This window comes from Anomalospiza imberbis, chromosome 3 (assembly GCF_031753505.1).
Source record: "Anomalospiza imberbis isolate Cuckoo-Finch-1a 21T00152 chromosome 3, ASM3175350v1, whole genome shotgun sequence".
NCBI classification, from domain to species: domain Eukaryota; kingdom Metazoa; phylum Chordata; class Aves; order Passeriformes; family Viduidae; genus Anomalospiza; species Anomalospiza imberbis.
This window is the reverse complement of record NC_089683.1, coordinates 99,360,265-99,375,587: the sequence shown is the minus strand read 5'-3', so window position 1 is coordinate 99,375,587 and position 15,323 is coordinate 99,360,265. Positions and strand designations below refer to the sequence as shown.

General features: G+C 42.2%; 1 protein-coding gene across 4 annotated transcripts in view; it reads left to right on the top strand.

The window, feature by feature from the left end:
• Positions 1 to 15,323, top strand: part of TTBK1 (tau tubulin kinase 1) — a 109,220-nt gene that overhangs the window by 70,132 nt on the left and 23,765 nt on the right. For all 4 annotated transcript variants that reach the window (XM_068186024.1, XM_068186023.1, XM_068186025.1 and 1 more), the window contains 4 exons: positions 5,028 to 5,182; positions 5,901 to 6,120; positions 9,507 to 9,682; positions 10,331 to 10,889. In XM_068186024.1, the coding sequence (XP_068042125.1) occupies positions 5,028 to 5,182; positions 5,901 to 6,120; positions 9,507 to 9,682; positions 10,331 to 10,889 (1,110 nt within the window). The remainder of the gene's footprint in view (positions 1 to 5,027; positions 5,183 to 5,900; positions 6,121 to 9,506; positions 9,683 to 10,330; positions 10,890 to 15,323) is intronic.

Here is a 15,323-nt window from a genome sequence, read left to right as displayed (position 1 = left end):
TTATCTGAGTGCCTGGTCCTGTTGATAGTGCATCAAATGAGTGGGAAAGTGGTAGGAGGATGTTCCAACAAACTCTCCAACAGTGCCTTTGTGGTTTAGCCATGTACATGTTGTAACATAGCAACCACACATTTTTAAAAAATTAAAAGGAAAAGGCAAATACTTTCTGGATAGTGCAGTGGAAAAATTACATTTGCCACTAAGAGGGAGAGCTACAGAGGGATGGAAGTGGACTGATGAGATGCAGAGGGAACTGGATTTGTTTGTCATGGAGTAGAGAAGTCAAAGAGGGGATCTGATTTCTGTCTTTCACTGCCTCAAAGACAGTTGTGGGGAGAATAGAGGCAGAAAGGGAAATTGTGACTAAATCTAGGGGGGGTGGAAAATTCAGAGTGTGGGTTCCTATATACAAAACAGGTACTTAGAAAAGCTGTGGAATTTCCTTCCTTGGGGATTTCCAAAGATTGGCTGGATGACAAATATGATCTGCCTTTTAATTAGCTCTGCTTTGAGCAGATGGTTGGATTGGAGATTTCCAAAGCTGCTTTTGAACCTACATGCTCATATATACTATTCCAGTTTAAAATAATTGTTTCCTAATGGTACCAACAAGCCATCCTTGAGACTGAAATGGAAGATGTTTCCAGACAGAATTCTGGCAGTACAAATCACAAACAGCTCTTTCACGGTAGGACATTTGACTGAAGCTGTGAACTGCCTTTTTGCCTTCAGTTTCTTGCAGGTGCATCTTGGGCAAGAAGCCTCCAAAAGGGAACTCCCCACAAAAGTCTTGACATCTGCAGCTTGCTACCTAACACTGACTGTTTTAGCTTGACTTGGAGACCTATTCCAGACAGAAAATTCTCCAAGCATCTCAGCTTCAGAGATAAAGAGTCTTTATGTTGATTTATCTGGATGTATTACTCTGAAATATTAAAAACTATACCAAAGGCCAATTGAATTTGTCATTAGTATCAGACCCACAGAGAAATAAAGGAAATTGGGAAAGTGTGTTTACAAATCTATAAAGTCATGGCTTATTTAAAAATCTGAATTGAACTTGGAAGTTTTAGACTCTCCTAAGCACATGTCATGCTGAGTGGCAATTTTATTACAGCTGTGGGCCCCTGAGATGATGTCTCCAAGAGACACATACCAGGCTGTAACAGGATACTAAGTGTGACCAGAGACCACTGCTCTCTGATGGATAGATGACACAAGTTTGCCTAAGCAGAGGAGAAGAAAACAATGGTAGAATAAAATAGACTTGAGCTGTCGGGTGTTGGATCTTATACCCTGTGTTTTTGTATTTCTTGGGCTCGTGTCCTCAGATGTCAGGTCTGTCCCTTTAATGAATCGCTGTCAGTGTTGGTTCATGGTTAGGATGAAATTTTCAGCACTTTCACAGCAGGAGGATGTGGGCGTTAGAGCAGCATTTTGGGGTTTTCTGACTCATTTGACAGCAAGAGGCATGCCTCTTCCCTGGAAAAGTGCAGATAGGATGTAGTAGAAAATATTTTGTACTACACTTGCATACAGTCCAGCTGGTAGAAGAGTAGTTTCAGGTGTGGCTGGGGAGGTGGCTGGCTTTTCTCCCCAAAGATCTTTTTGCAATGAGTATCAGGAAAGTAATGGTGACCTTTGCTCCTGGAAGATTATAGAAATTTAAAGTGCAAAGGCAAGTGCCTGGAAATCCATCCTATTCCCTCAGCTAGGGCATTGTGAATTGCATTTCACTCAAGGAAAAATGATCACATCAGCTGTTGTTGTATGAGAGAATGGCTGTCCCATACCCACCCTGAGCAGGTGTGGAAAGGTAAGTTTCCTATATGGACATCTTCCTTTGGATTCAGTCAATACCAGATATTGTCAGAGCAATTGGGAAAGACTCCCTGTGAACAACCAGTGCTGGGTTGAGTTCTCTCATGCTGACCAAGTGTGGTGGTTTTGGTCCAGCTGGCAGCTGTGTACCAGGCAGCTGCTCACTCACTGTACCCCCTGCACAATGGGATGGGGAGAGAATCAGAAAAAAAGAAAAAAAAAAAAGAAAAAAAAGAAACCACAGGTTCAGACAAGGACCATGAAATAATTGAAACAAGTAGAATATAATAATCATAATTGTAATTAAGAAAAAAGAAAAATATAAAAATAAAACCCAAGAAAAGCAAGTGATGCAAAATACAATTGCCTGATGCCCAACCAGTCCCCAGGCAGCAATTGGTCCCTTCCAGCCAACTTCCCCAGTTTATATACTGGGCATGACACTCTATGGTATGGAATATCCCTTTGGCCAGTTTGGGTCAGCTGTCCCAGCTGTGCTCCCTCTCAGCTTCTTGTGCAGCTCTCCACCAGCAGAGCATAGTGGAGAAGTCATTGAATGAGGGTGGGCACAACTGAGCAAGGGCTAAAACATCAGCGTGATATCAACACTGTTCTCATCCTAAATGCCAAACACAGCACTGCACCAGCTATTAGGAATAAAATGAACTCTATTCCAGTTGAAAACAGGACAGCAAGTTACTAGATATCTTCCATCATAGTCCTATCATTTTCCCCCTAAAAATTCTTGTACGGCTTACAAATCAGGAGCATTCCCTTATCAAAAGGAGACCCCTGCCACTAAAGAGGTGTGCCTGATATTTATTCTTAAATACTTTGTTGTGGATTACGGTGCAGATTAGAAATTTGAACAAGAGCAATTTGCTATGCCCAAAGTTTCTGCTGAAAGATTCCATCTTTCTAGATAATCCCCAAAGAATTCAAGGCTTGAGGACCTGAACAATCCACATGTTTTGGGCTGATGGCCCAGAGAATGAGAGAGAAGCAGCCAACAGGGCACAAATTACCCACTAAGCTGTCATGATGCATCTTGTTAAATGCCTTCTCCTGGCCAAGGCTCAGGAAAGGAATCACAATCAATCCTGAAATATCACATATAAAAGGTACCAAAACAAGGCATGCTACTACATAATGTGCAATTAAGCTTTATGTGCTCGTGGACAGTAACATCTTTAATAGAGAAACATACTGGACCTCTTCTTTATCCCACTAGTGGTTTTGATACTCAGAGTTGGAATTGCACATTGTCTTGCCCAGCAGAAGGAAACTCAACATGGGAGGCTTGCAGTGACTATGGAAACTCTTCTGATTCTTAATAATCTGTCTGTAGGCAGAGGATCCCTAGGCAGGATCCAGCGACTTTTTGCATGGCTTTCCAGGAGCAGTGGTTGTTGCTGGGACTGGTCTGTGCAGTTTTCCACTCCACTTTTCTCCTTGTCAAGCTTTGACCTTTCATCAGAAGTATAAAGGTTTCAGAGAAAGCTGAGAAGACTCTGTAAGTCCATTAAATAGCTTTAGAATAATGGCAGATGAAGATGCCTGTATCCTTCAGCCATGGAAAAAGACCCTACAGGGAGTAGAGTAAAGGGCTGTAAAATCCCTAATGGCCTGCAAAGTCAAGTGTAAGAGTTACAGAATAAGTTATAGCAGAAAGTAAGAAAAGTTGTTTCAACTGAGTGGTTCCTAGAAGGAATGCTAAGAATAAGGCAGCTGAACATCTAATTTTATCATGTGGTTTCTTACTTCAGGCTGCTTCAGTGTCAAAGGAATGGAAGGTGGCAGAAGCAGTACCAATTTTTAAATAGCTTCACAAGCTACCACTCCGTGATACTGACATGTCCATCACAAAGAATCAAAAGCTGTGATAAGACTGGGATTAGTGGACAGATGGGTGAGGATGATCTAATGAACAGAAGCCAGTATGGCTTTACAAGGGCATCTGTCTGCAAATGTGTGCTCTTGCAAGGCGCCTTTGAGTTTGTGAGGATATTAATTTCTAAAAGACACTTGACAGTAATCATTTCCAAAGTAGCAGTCGGAAAACAAATACAATCCTAAGAATTTCCTGTGCCTTGGTCTGACCAACAGCCAGCTCTGGAAATTCTGTTAATCAAATGTAGCACTCCCACAGGAGTGTGCACCTGATTCTAGGGTTCTGGGTCACAGAAAGGAGGAAAAAGTTGGCTCATCTGAAAGCTGCAAATAGGCATTTTACTGCAGTTTGGTGGAAGGTAGTGGGAAATGGCAGGCTTTCCTGTACTTCTGATCATGCTGATAAACAGAACTGGAATATAGTTGCAAATAGGATGTTTGCTAATGCTAAATTTTATTCATAATTTAGTGTTGATTCTACACCATAAGCCAAATGTATTTGCCATCACATTGTCTCTCCCTGTAGAGGGAAACTGACAGGCTGAATCCTGTCAGTTCTGCATTATTTAGCTAAATAATTTTATTGGGAATATAGGACCTCACAGCTCTGTTGGCCTACAGCATCCAGATTCCATTTGACAGCAGAACATCAGATTTCTCTGCTAATGCATTGGTGCATGGAGAACTATTGACAGTAGTTTCAGTCTCTCCTAGAGGATACCAGTTCTTAGAAAAGGAACAGCCATAAGCATTCATACCTGCCATCTTATAAAGACAATTGTATCATCCTTTTTTAGAGTTTTATTTTCTTAGGCAGCCAAGTGTGTCAGGCCACATTGTGCACATTAAACACAACAGAGGGCTCCTGACTAAGCCATATTTGAGCCAGACACTGCAATAAGTCTGTATCCTAGGACTGCCATTTCCTGTTCTCTTTATGTCTTCTGGCAGCCCTTGAACTCTGCATATCAAATGTACTGTTCTGCATAATGTACTGTCTAATCTAGAGGAAAGCTAAATTGAAGTTATGGATTTAGAGTTGGAGAAACAAGCTCACTGCAAGATTTCATTGAATCAGTGTCAAAATGCTGCATGCATTTCTTTTGTAAGTTTGAAGAAGTTTCACTTATGGAGCCCAAAACCAACCTGAGAAACAACTGTTGCAATTTTATAAGTTTTGCTTTCATTTCTTAGTACCTTTCCTAGGCAAACTGGAGATTATAAGATGCACTTGGTCCTTGTGCACATACTTCAGATTTTTGGTGAGAGCCACTCTCACTTACTTACCAGAAATTGTTCTTGTAAATCTATTCCAGCTAATCATGTCAGTTTTCGAGAACAGCATGAAAGAAAGGGGCATCACTGAAAATGAAGCCTTTGACTGGGAGAAGGCTGGTACAGATATCTTGTTGTCCACTAGCACCTCAACTCCACCACAGCAGAACACCAGGCAAACAGCAGCCATGTTCGGGTGAGTGTTGTAGTTGTACCAGTCAGACAGTGGATAACAAGCTCAGTTCTTATTTTTAAGATTTCAAGGCCATTATGATTCTGGGAAGTTGGAACAGCATGGCAGGCACCACTTGATCTGACTTTTTTAATATTAATTTATGTCTGTGGTGGTGGATCGTGAACTGAGTACAGCTGAGTGCGTGCACTGCTTATGCCTCCAACACAGCTCCTCAGCCTGTTTACATTGTGTTTCATGTGCTGCTGCAAAGGTACACAGAGACTGATGCTCAGAGGTACAGATGAGTCCAAATATTAAAGGTTTGATAAGGCCTGGTTTACTGGTCTGTCATGGTGCTTTTTGGGGGGCTGACATTAGGGGATAACAATGATCCCTAGTAATGTTACGGAAGATAAAAACTATAAGGCCTAGTAAGCCTCATTTGCTCATGCAAAAGGAGAGGTTTCTTCACAGCTCAATATGGTGTGATGGGCACTTGTGAAGAAGTTTTCAGCCTGTGTATCAAGGGTCCCAAGATGCTTTCACTGACCATCCTACTGTCTTTGTAATATTCATTATATGGAATCCTCCTGTTCTGATTCAGGATGTCACATCTGAGACTGCCTGTTTTTCAACTAAGTAATACCCTAAAATCTGCTGAGGAATTCCTGTGGGACAGAGTAATAAGCTGCCTTCTTTATATACTGATAATTTTACCTTTCTTTTTTTCTCTTTATAGGGTGGTTAATGTCACTCCGGTACCTGGGGACCTGCTCCGTGAGAACACTGAGGATGTCCTACAGGGTGAACATTTGAGTGATCAAGAGAATGCTCCTCCCATCCTGTCAGGTCGGCCAGTGGAAGGTCTTGGTCAGGCTCCAAACACGGCTTTCAACGAGGGTGAAGTTTGGGAAGAGACAGATGTGAATCGCAACAAACTCAGGATCAGCATCAGCAAAGTAAAGAACATTTCCTTGTCTCCTGTGACTGTTGGATGTAGGACAATGGTTTGATAGACTGCTAGAAGCCACTCAGATCACTGATGTAGCATCCTCTGTAGTAAGCCCAAAAAGCATTGAAGAATTCTCCAGTGGCAAGGGGAAATTACAAGGATTTTTTTTCACAGAGTAAAAGCCATTGGGATTAATTTAAATCTTTATGCAAGTGACATTTTGGGGGCCAGTAATGCTAAAGTGAATTTTTTTTACCATCATATAATTATCTAGGATTTAGATAATTCAAGCAAGGAAATTCTAGTCCTTGCATAGCTGATACAATATTAGAAATGTCCCAGGCATAGAAATTAGAAACCAAAATTTTATTGTGTCCCAACTTCTTGGGTAAATAAATGTAATCAGAGATGTCTTCCTAAGCTGTATTTTTCTATACTTTGAATCATCACTCATTTTTCTCTTCCTTTTTTAAACTTTCCCTTTTAAGGGTAGGAAAATCTATGAGGAGCATCTAACAATGGTTTCCCCCCTATGAAGAGTGAGAGAAACCATTATTTAATATTCTTATATTTCTGCATTCCAAGATCATATTAAGCTTTTTTAACTTATATAAAATGTATACTTCAATTTATTTTGCTCATAATCTCTAGGTGTTTCTCAGTCCTTTCTTGTATATGTTACCTAATTTCTTGGAGGCATCCCCAGTGAAGGTTGATTCCATGATCAATGTCAAGTATAAGAATCTGACAGTTAGTTTATGAATAAGGTTAATTTACATATTGCAATTAAATTAGTATTAGTGGCAGGTCATCAGATACATACAGAATCTGTTAGCAGAGAAGCATTCATCAGACTTAAAATGTTGTCAGGGCCTATCAGATTCACATCACAAATCTGTTTTTAATGGACATTTGTAGACTGGCATTTTAAGTCTGTTAGTCTTCTGGAGCTGACCAGAATTCACTTCAGTCTCTACTACTACAAAGTTAGTCCTTATTTCAGCAATATTGGTATCTCCACTATCCTTAGTCTTATTAGAAAACATTATGCATTGACAAGAAATAATCTAATTTACTTAAAATTCTCCAATGCAAATAATTCAGACCAATGTGTTATCTATATGAAACATTAGCAGGGACATTCTCCAACACTGAGAAATTATGAACCAAGTTCAAATTACTTCTTCATCTCTCACTGGTAACTCTGCATTGCCAGAAGTTTCCATTTGAAGGTAAATGAAATAAGAAAAGCCTGATAGAGAGGGACAGTTCTGTTCACACAATATAATTTTTTTTTAAAGAATATTACAGAAAAATCCTAGCAACTTCTGTGTATTTTCTTTGCATTTCTGCCACCAGGTGCCTTGATGCTCTTCAGTCAGACTTTGCACAGGGGAGCCCTTTCTGTGTGCAAGTTGTGTGTCGTGTCTTAGGTACCTCATTCACAAGTCCTGTCATAACAACAGTTAAAGGCAGGAGAGGTTTCTAGAAGCTCTACAGCACAACCAGGTGACTCTTGTGCTAGGCACTATACAAGTTGTTGTCAGGTTGCTGCCAAAGGAGCTTTGGGAGTTTCTCAGCATGGCAGTGAGCACTTCAGCTCTGACAGGTTCTGTAGCTTACACAGCAGTCTGTGCAGCCAAGCTCAGGGCAGCAAGCTCTCCAAAGCTGAAGTCCTTTCTTTGAGGGTTGTAATCTTTAGTTTGACTCTTGCCTGTCCTTTTGCTTTGCTAGACTTACTATCTTTAGTCTGACTGTTCTCTGAGAGAGGATTAGTTTTTATTTAAGTAACAGTCACCATGTGGAGAAAAGGACGCTTCCGATTTGATACCTAAGGGCACAGCTCTACCTCTGCTTGTAATATGAGGCATTAGAACCACATGGGCACTGGTGTGTTTAAACACCCTTCTGCTATTCACAGCATCACATCCTTCATCTTCCGGTCTTATAGCACTAGAATTAACTGGTTCTCCCTGTCTTGCTTTTTGTATTTAGGAGATAAGTGGAGCTTGCCATGTTTTTTCTCCCTAATAAATGTCTAAGGTGATCCTTACTTCTCTGTGTAGACAGTTCAGATCTCTTTCTGTCCCATTTGTCCCATTTCTGTGTTAAGGACAGAATTACTGTCACTGTTCTCCCACACCATCCCACAGTTCTCTCCTCTTGAATATTACCAAGTTGATGCTATGCAACAGTTACATCAGCACTTTGCTCCCTTCACAAACACATTTGACCTTTGTTCATCACTAACCTTCTCCTGGCCATGACTGGATTACAGATTAAATCATTATCATCTATTCTGCTTTTCCTCTAATGCTTGAAAGTTCTCCTCCACTCTCCTTAGCTTCAAAAGCTCTTTAGTTATGCATTCCAACTCCAGCTTGGGTGGTTTCTGTCTGCTAATTTATGGGCACTGACTGATTTGCCATGTACACATTGCATGCACAAAGGCAACTCTCCAGATGAGCAACGTTTTACTGAGATGCTGCTTGTGTTCAGACCCTCTGGCATTAATGGAGGACAGGGGGATGTAGGGCAGGGAAGGGTAAGCATTCTCCATACAGATTCCCAGACATAGGCAGTGTGTAGCAGGTGATGCTGCCTGGCTGGCAACACAGCAGTGCTGAATGCAAATCCTGGGCTGCTTCTGTAGCCCTTGCATCATTCTGCCTCTGTGCTTTCACCCCTCTCTTCCAAGGAAAATCAGCACTGTGGAAGGCAGAGGGCAGCTGCGTTGGTCGCCTACTTTTGCTCCTTTGTTTGCTGCTAAATTTTAAAAAATCAAATTTAGTAAGGCAATATGAAAGAGGAAATATGGAATGATAGAGTATCCATGAGCATGTTCAGCTCCCTGCATGACCTTAGCTCTGTGGAAAGCTCTTTCAGATGTTGTAGTTGAGTGGATATCATGGAAGACTTTGTTTAAAGGACCAAGATTAAAACAAACAAACAAACCCACAAACAAAAAACCCAAACCACCCTGATAATTAGGAGATGCCTTAGTCAGACCAGATGTTAAAGTTTGTACATTGCAATGTAATGCATGGCCCCTGCTTAAATGAATGTTGACAAACAAGGGCTCTTAGGCATCTTGGATAAGCAGTTAGGGTTTGTGCATGCAGTAGGTTAACCCATGAGAAATCCTTTGGATCAACACTCAGGGTAATAGAAATGCATAGGCCACCTTGTAACAATGGTTAAATATTTGAATTTATTTTAATACCAGCTGATTGCCAGGGCAGAGGGACACTCCCTCCCTTTAGACATTGATTGTGTAGATTGTGAAAATGCAGCTTGAAAGTGTATCCTGGGAGAAAGTCCAGAGCAACAGTGAAGGATGGAAATCAATGTCTTTGGCCAGATCTTGAAGTTCTTTGTGTTTACCCCCTCCAGACTCAGTGCATGGTGGAAGAGGAGCAGAGAAACGGGGTGTGCCCCAGTTCCCCTGTCCGAGTGCCTCCGGAGTCCCCGACCGCACAAGTGCGCTCCCTCCGCTACCGCCGCGTCAACAGCCCCGAGTCAGAGCGGCTCTCCACAGCTGATGGAAAAGCAGATCCACATGAAAGAAGGTTTGTTCACCCTCTGTAGCCTCCTACTGCTTTTAGCAGAGTCTTGAGGATTGACTGTTGAGACCAACTTAATCATTAGATGAGCAGCCAATGCTTGCATCTACATTGACTTTCGGTTCACCTCCTTCTCTACTTCCCCTTTCTTTGTCAAAAATTTTGATGTCTCACACTTGGAAGGCTTTCCCCAGAGAGTGTGCAAGGCTTCTGGATGATCCTTGTTTAAAACACACTGCAGTTGTCCTAAAATCTGGACATCAGATCCTCTAGCTTAATGCAGCAAACTGCTGGCCTGTGAGATAGGCAGAGAAGCAAAGCAAGCAGCAGATGCAGGCCAAATGAGAAACATTGATCAGAACATGGTTTGAGTGTTTTTTTCACAAGCCAGTTGAACTTAACAAAGGGGAAAGGTGTTGTTGGTGGGAAATGGTTATCATCCTGTCTACAGGGGAAAGAGATGCTGAATTGGCTGTCATACTGAAACACTTCTTCACGCCATTGTAGGTTCTAAAGAAATATTTTTGTTTAAGCTTGTCTTTCGGAAGTGTACCAAGAACTGAGTGAGAAGAGCCTATACAGGCTTTCTTTTATGGTCCCTGTCGTTAACCACAAAGCTGATATGTTTTGAATGGCTTCTTGCTGTGTCCCTAGGTCTCGAATGGATATCCCTGGCTCTCCATCACGGCTCGTGTGCTCCTCGCAGCCAGCCCAGATGCTGTCCATCGATACTGGCCAGGCTGACCGGCAGGCGAGCGGCAGGATGGACGTGTCTGCGTCCGTGGAACACGAAGCCCTCAGCAACGCTTTCCGCTCGGTGCCGCTTGCAGAGGAGGAGGACTTTGACAGTAAGGAGTGGGTTATCATTGATAAGGAGACAGAGCTGAAGGACTTCCACCCCGGTGCTGAGCCAAGCACCTCTGGAACCACGGATGAGGAGCCTGAGGAACTAAGGCCTATTGAAGATGGGGAAGAGAGAAGGCGCCTGGGGGCAGATGCTGCAGTGAGGCCGAAGACTCATGATGGGCGAAGTCGGGGTATGCTGCCTGTGACTGAGGAGGACAGTTCCCATAGACATGAAGGACCTTCTCAAACAGTGTCTGACAGTAGACATGAACAGCAGACAGGAAGTCCAGCCCACTCCCCCTTACATTCAGCACCAGCTCTCCGACAAAGGAGGCGAGAATCTGAACCTACTGGTCCTCAGAGACAGGTAAGATCCCTGGGTCTGTACCTTGTTGCCTATCATATCATCATCTTGGGAAACCTCAACTGTGCTGGAGAAGTCTTTGATTCCAAGCATGGATGCTCTTGTAAAACTCTTCTGACAGTGCTGGCAAATGTTGTGAACACCTTAGAAGTGTTCCCAAGAGCCAGTGATGTCCTTCTGAGGACACACTGTTATGAAGATCTTTCAGCCATTTTGGTACAGGGACAAGAGGAGAGCACAGTTGTGATTCGGGTATCTCTAGTCACTCCTTTTATGCTCTCCCACAGAGTTTTGTTAGTAACTGCTTAGCTGTATGGAGGTGTTGCTAGCACATCTTCTCCACATAGTTTCTCAGCAGCAGTAGGAGTGTATTGCAAGAGAACGACCTCTAATCTAGTCACACATCAGCACTGCACAGGCCCATAGCAATGCAAATCATAAAATAACTCCCTAAAATTAATCTTTCTTCTAAATACCTAATAAAAAGCTCAGAGTAGCCCGCACATACATCTCATCAACCTTACTTCAGTGAGAGGCATTGCTGTTACCATGTATTTACTCACAGAAATGTTCTTTACCTATTGTGGTTTTTCCATATAGTTGTAGAGGGCTTTTTTTTCTTTCAGTTTTGCATTTTTCCTGTGGTCTTCTGATGCTATAAAGCAGTTCAGTTTTTAGTGGGAGGTGATTTATTAGATTAGCTGGAAAAATATGATACACTAGGCACAGAGTTCCTGTCATACCTAATCTTCTTTTTTAAAAAGAAGGCTGTCCCAGAGTGTTCAGTGCAAGAGGCAATCAAATTGTTCCCCTAAGAGCATTTTGTATTTATATATTGATGAAAATCTCTCGTGCACATGGGATCCATAAGCACAGCAAAGAGCAGGCAAGTTTTGGGTCATGTACACAGTGATACCCTCCTATGACAGACATTTGTGCAGTCTGCCTGTTCCTGTCTGGAAGATGATAATTTCTTTTCTGCTTCCCTCTTGAGCTTATTCTCCAAGGAAGTGTTCACTGGACTGGAGCACATTAAAAGAACATCCTTCTGTTCAGGTCTTGCCCAGATTCCTCTCTTGTCTGGATCTGAAAGAGATACAAGAAGAAAACCATAAATGAGACAAGAATCTATGTAAAAGGAATCAAAGCAAATATTTGCAAATCACCAGGCAAGGTGTTCCCAGTTAAGGTGTATGAGCCTTTACAGGAAGGATAGAAATGCTGACAGTAAGCACGAGGGCTGTCCTGCTGAGCATGGCACAGAAAGCAGCACATGCTTCTCACAGAGACTGCATTCCAATTGCAAGGTTCCTAGGTTCCTAGGTAGAGGTGTTTGCTGTAGAAAGCCAGCTTGTTGAATGTCCCAGGTCTCTAGAAATTGCATAAGGCAAGATTGGCAGAGTTGGAAGGGTCTGTGTCTGAATTTGCTGTGGTCTGTACACTTGGGGGTTGGTCAGTGCAAGACCTGCAAGATGCAATGAACATGGTAAGAGCCAGCTGATAAGTACCAGCTGTAAACAACAGCAGGGACACTTCACTGACATATTTTGTGTGGCTAAAGAAGGCTGGAGAGGCTTCTTGGCCACAGCACATATACCCCTATGTGAAATGACTGGGGGAGTTGGATACGGTACAGCACAAAGACTTCTTATCACTGCACAGTGATATTTAAAAAGCAGGCAAAAAAAGTAAAATAATGGGATTAGGGGTGATTACTGCTAATATATTAGGTAGCCTTTGTTTTCCAGCATACTGCAATTTTTTTGTTGTTGTTGCTATGTTCCCAAATACCCTGTATTAACTCTGTGGCCTAGTTTTGTACACACAGACCAACACTGGACTTCTTTAGCTGACTGGGATTTAGTTGTTCTTCCTTTGATGTCTGAATCCTTCAGTTACCACTACAGCTGTGCAGTGATACACATATTTTTCCATTTGCTGTCACAAAGCCAGCTATTAACTCTCAAAGGGACTTGGTGCCTAAAGGAAAGTAGAAACCTGTTTTCCTTAGGTGCAGCAAATATGGAGGGACAGATGGCTGGGACACTAATAAGAAGTTGACCAAGAACTTAACTAGTAAAAATCCTGAAGGCCTCATTAGCAATAACAGATGTTTCCTGTAGCTCATGCTTGTGCTTCTCTGGGTTTGATTAAAACTGTGATTAAGTTGTGTCTGTGTGTGTGTGTGTGTGTGTGTGTGTAGGTGAGTAAATCTTCCTTATCTTTAAATATGAACTGAGCCTGTAAGATAGGTAAAAATTTCAGTAAATGCTGAACTACCATGACTGAAGTTGTAGGCTTTGTTGTACCCATTTTTGACCTCATTTTGGTGTCCCAAAAGCTGGTGATCATCCCTTGGTGTCAGTAGCATACTCACTGAAAGCAAATGGGGAATCCCTGCTCTAATGCTTCCTTCTGTTTCTCCATTCTCTGGCTCCAGTCTATGAGCCATCACTTGTAACTGGAAGAAAGACAATGACTTCTGGATTGTCAAAGAATCACAGCTTGCCTGAGGTTGGAAGGAACCTGTAGAGATATCTAGATGGATCATCTAGAGCAGGTTGCTAAGGTTAGTGTCCAGTCAAAGTATCTCTGAGGATGGAGACTCCACAACCTCTCTGGGCAACCTGTTCCAGTGTACAATCGCTGTTACGGTAAAAAACTTTATAAAATGTTTAAATGGAATTTCTTGTATTTCAATTTCTGTTCCTTCCTTCTTTTACTTTCACTGGACATCACTAAGAAGAGTCTGGATCCATCTTCCCATCAGGTATTTATAAATGGTATTAAGAATTCCCCTGAGCCTTCTCTTCTCCAGTCTAAACAATCCCAGCTCTCTCAGGCTCTCCTCAAATTAAAGGTCTTCCAGTCCCTTAATCATTTTTGTGACCCTTCTCTGGACTATCTCCAGTGTGTCCATGTGTCTCTTGTACTGGGCAGTTCAGAAATGGAACACAGCACTCCAGGTGTGACTCACCAGTGCTGAGCAGAGGGCAAGGACAATTTCCCTCAGCCTGCTAGCTGCACTCCTGATGCATCCTGAGGGGCTGTTGGCCCTTTTTACCACAAAGGCACCTTACTGGCTTGTGTTCAGCTTAGAGTCCACCAGGACCTCCAGGTATTTTGCTGTCAAACTGCTTCCAAAACAGGTGGCCCGCAGTGTGTTCTGTTCCTCCTCACTTCCCTTTATTGTGAAGGGGGGAGTGACATTAGTGAAATTCTTTTTTCCCATTTCACCAGCCTATCCAGGCACCTCTGAATGTGGGCAAAACCTTCTGGTGTGTCAGCTACTCCTCCCAGTATTATGTCATCTCTTAATCTGCAGAATGTACACTCTGTCCCATCATCCAGGTCACTGATTAAGTTGTTAAATAGTAGTGGCTGCATTATCAGCCCCTGACTACACCATTAATGACTGGACATTTTTTCTCCAAACATGATAATTTATGACCAGGAGCCCACCCAGTTTTCAGTCTAATTCACTATTTTCTTATCTAGCCCATATTTCATTGTTTTGTCTATGAAGATTTTATGGGAGGCAGTGTCAGAAACTTAAGTAAAGTCAAGATCAACAACCTTTCACCCAGTTGTCTCAGCACAGAAAGCTCTTGGGTTCTTCAGACATTACTTCCCCTTCATATATCCATGTTGACTGCACCTTCATATGTTTGGAAATGCCTTCTTCCAGGAGGATTTGCTCCATGTCCTTTCCAGGCTGACCAGCCTTTAGTTCCCTGAGTTATCCTCATTTAGAACTCAGATGTTTCTTCAAATATGTCAGTCTTTTGGAAGACAGATATTGTAGCTCAAATGTGAGAGATGGTGCTGTCCTTGTTAAAACTCTGTGGGTGTAGGAGGGAGCACAGAATGATCAGATGCTGCTGTGAGGAAAGTCAAGTACAGAGAAGGCTCTGAATAGCCTGGGGGAGTTTCTGACCCAAATATTCTCACATTAGGTATCTCCCAGTTTCAGATGACAAGAAAATGGCTGCAGTGGAGCATAGATCTCATGGGAAGACCTGGTATAAAGGGAGAACAGGAACTATGTCCTGTTCAAGCCCTTCTCTCTGTGCACCACTCAGAACATTTGTTTGACAGAGCTCCAAGGGTTTACTTTAATGTATGTATTTCAGGGATGTCCTAATAAGAGTCAGGGTTTTTTTTTATGCTCTACTGTGCTCTACTGTGCAGATAAAACTATAGAAATAGATAAAGAATGACTGGAAGAAAAGATTGAAGCTACACTTCTGTTTACCTATTAATCCTGACACAGGGTTGCTGTTACTGCTGGAAATAATTTAAACCTATACCTCGCAATATAATTTTAAAATCTGTCAAGTTCTTAAGTATGCTGAATAAATTCACTGAAACTTGACAGGGATTGGAACTTACTGCTGCCTTCTGCAGTGAAAAGACTTACAAGTGTTCATACATGTA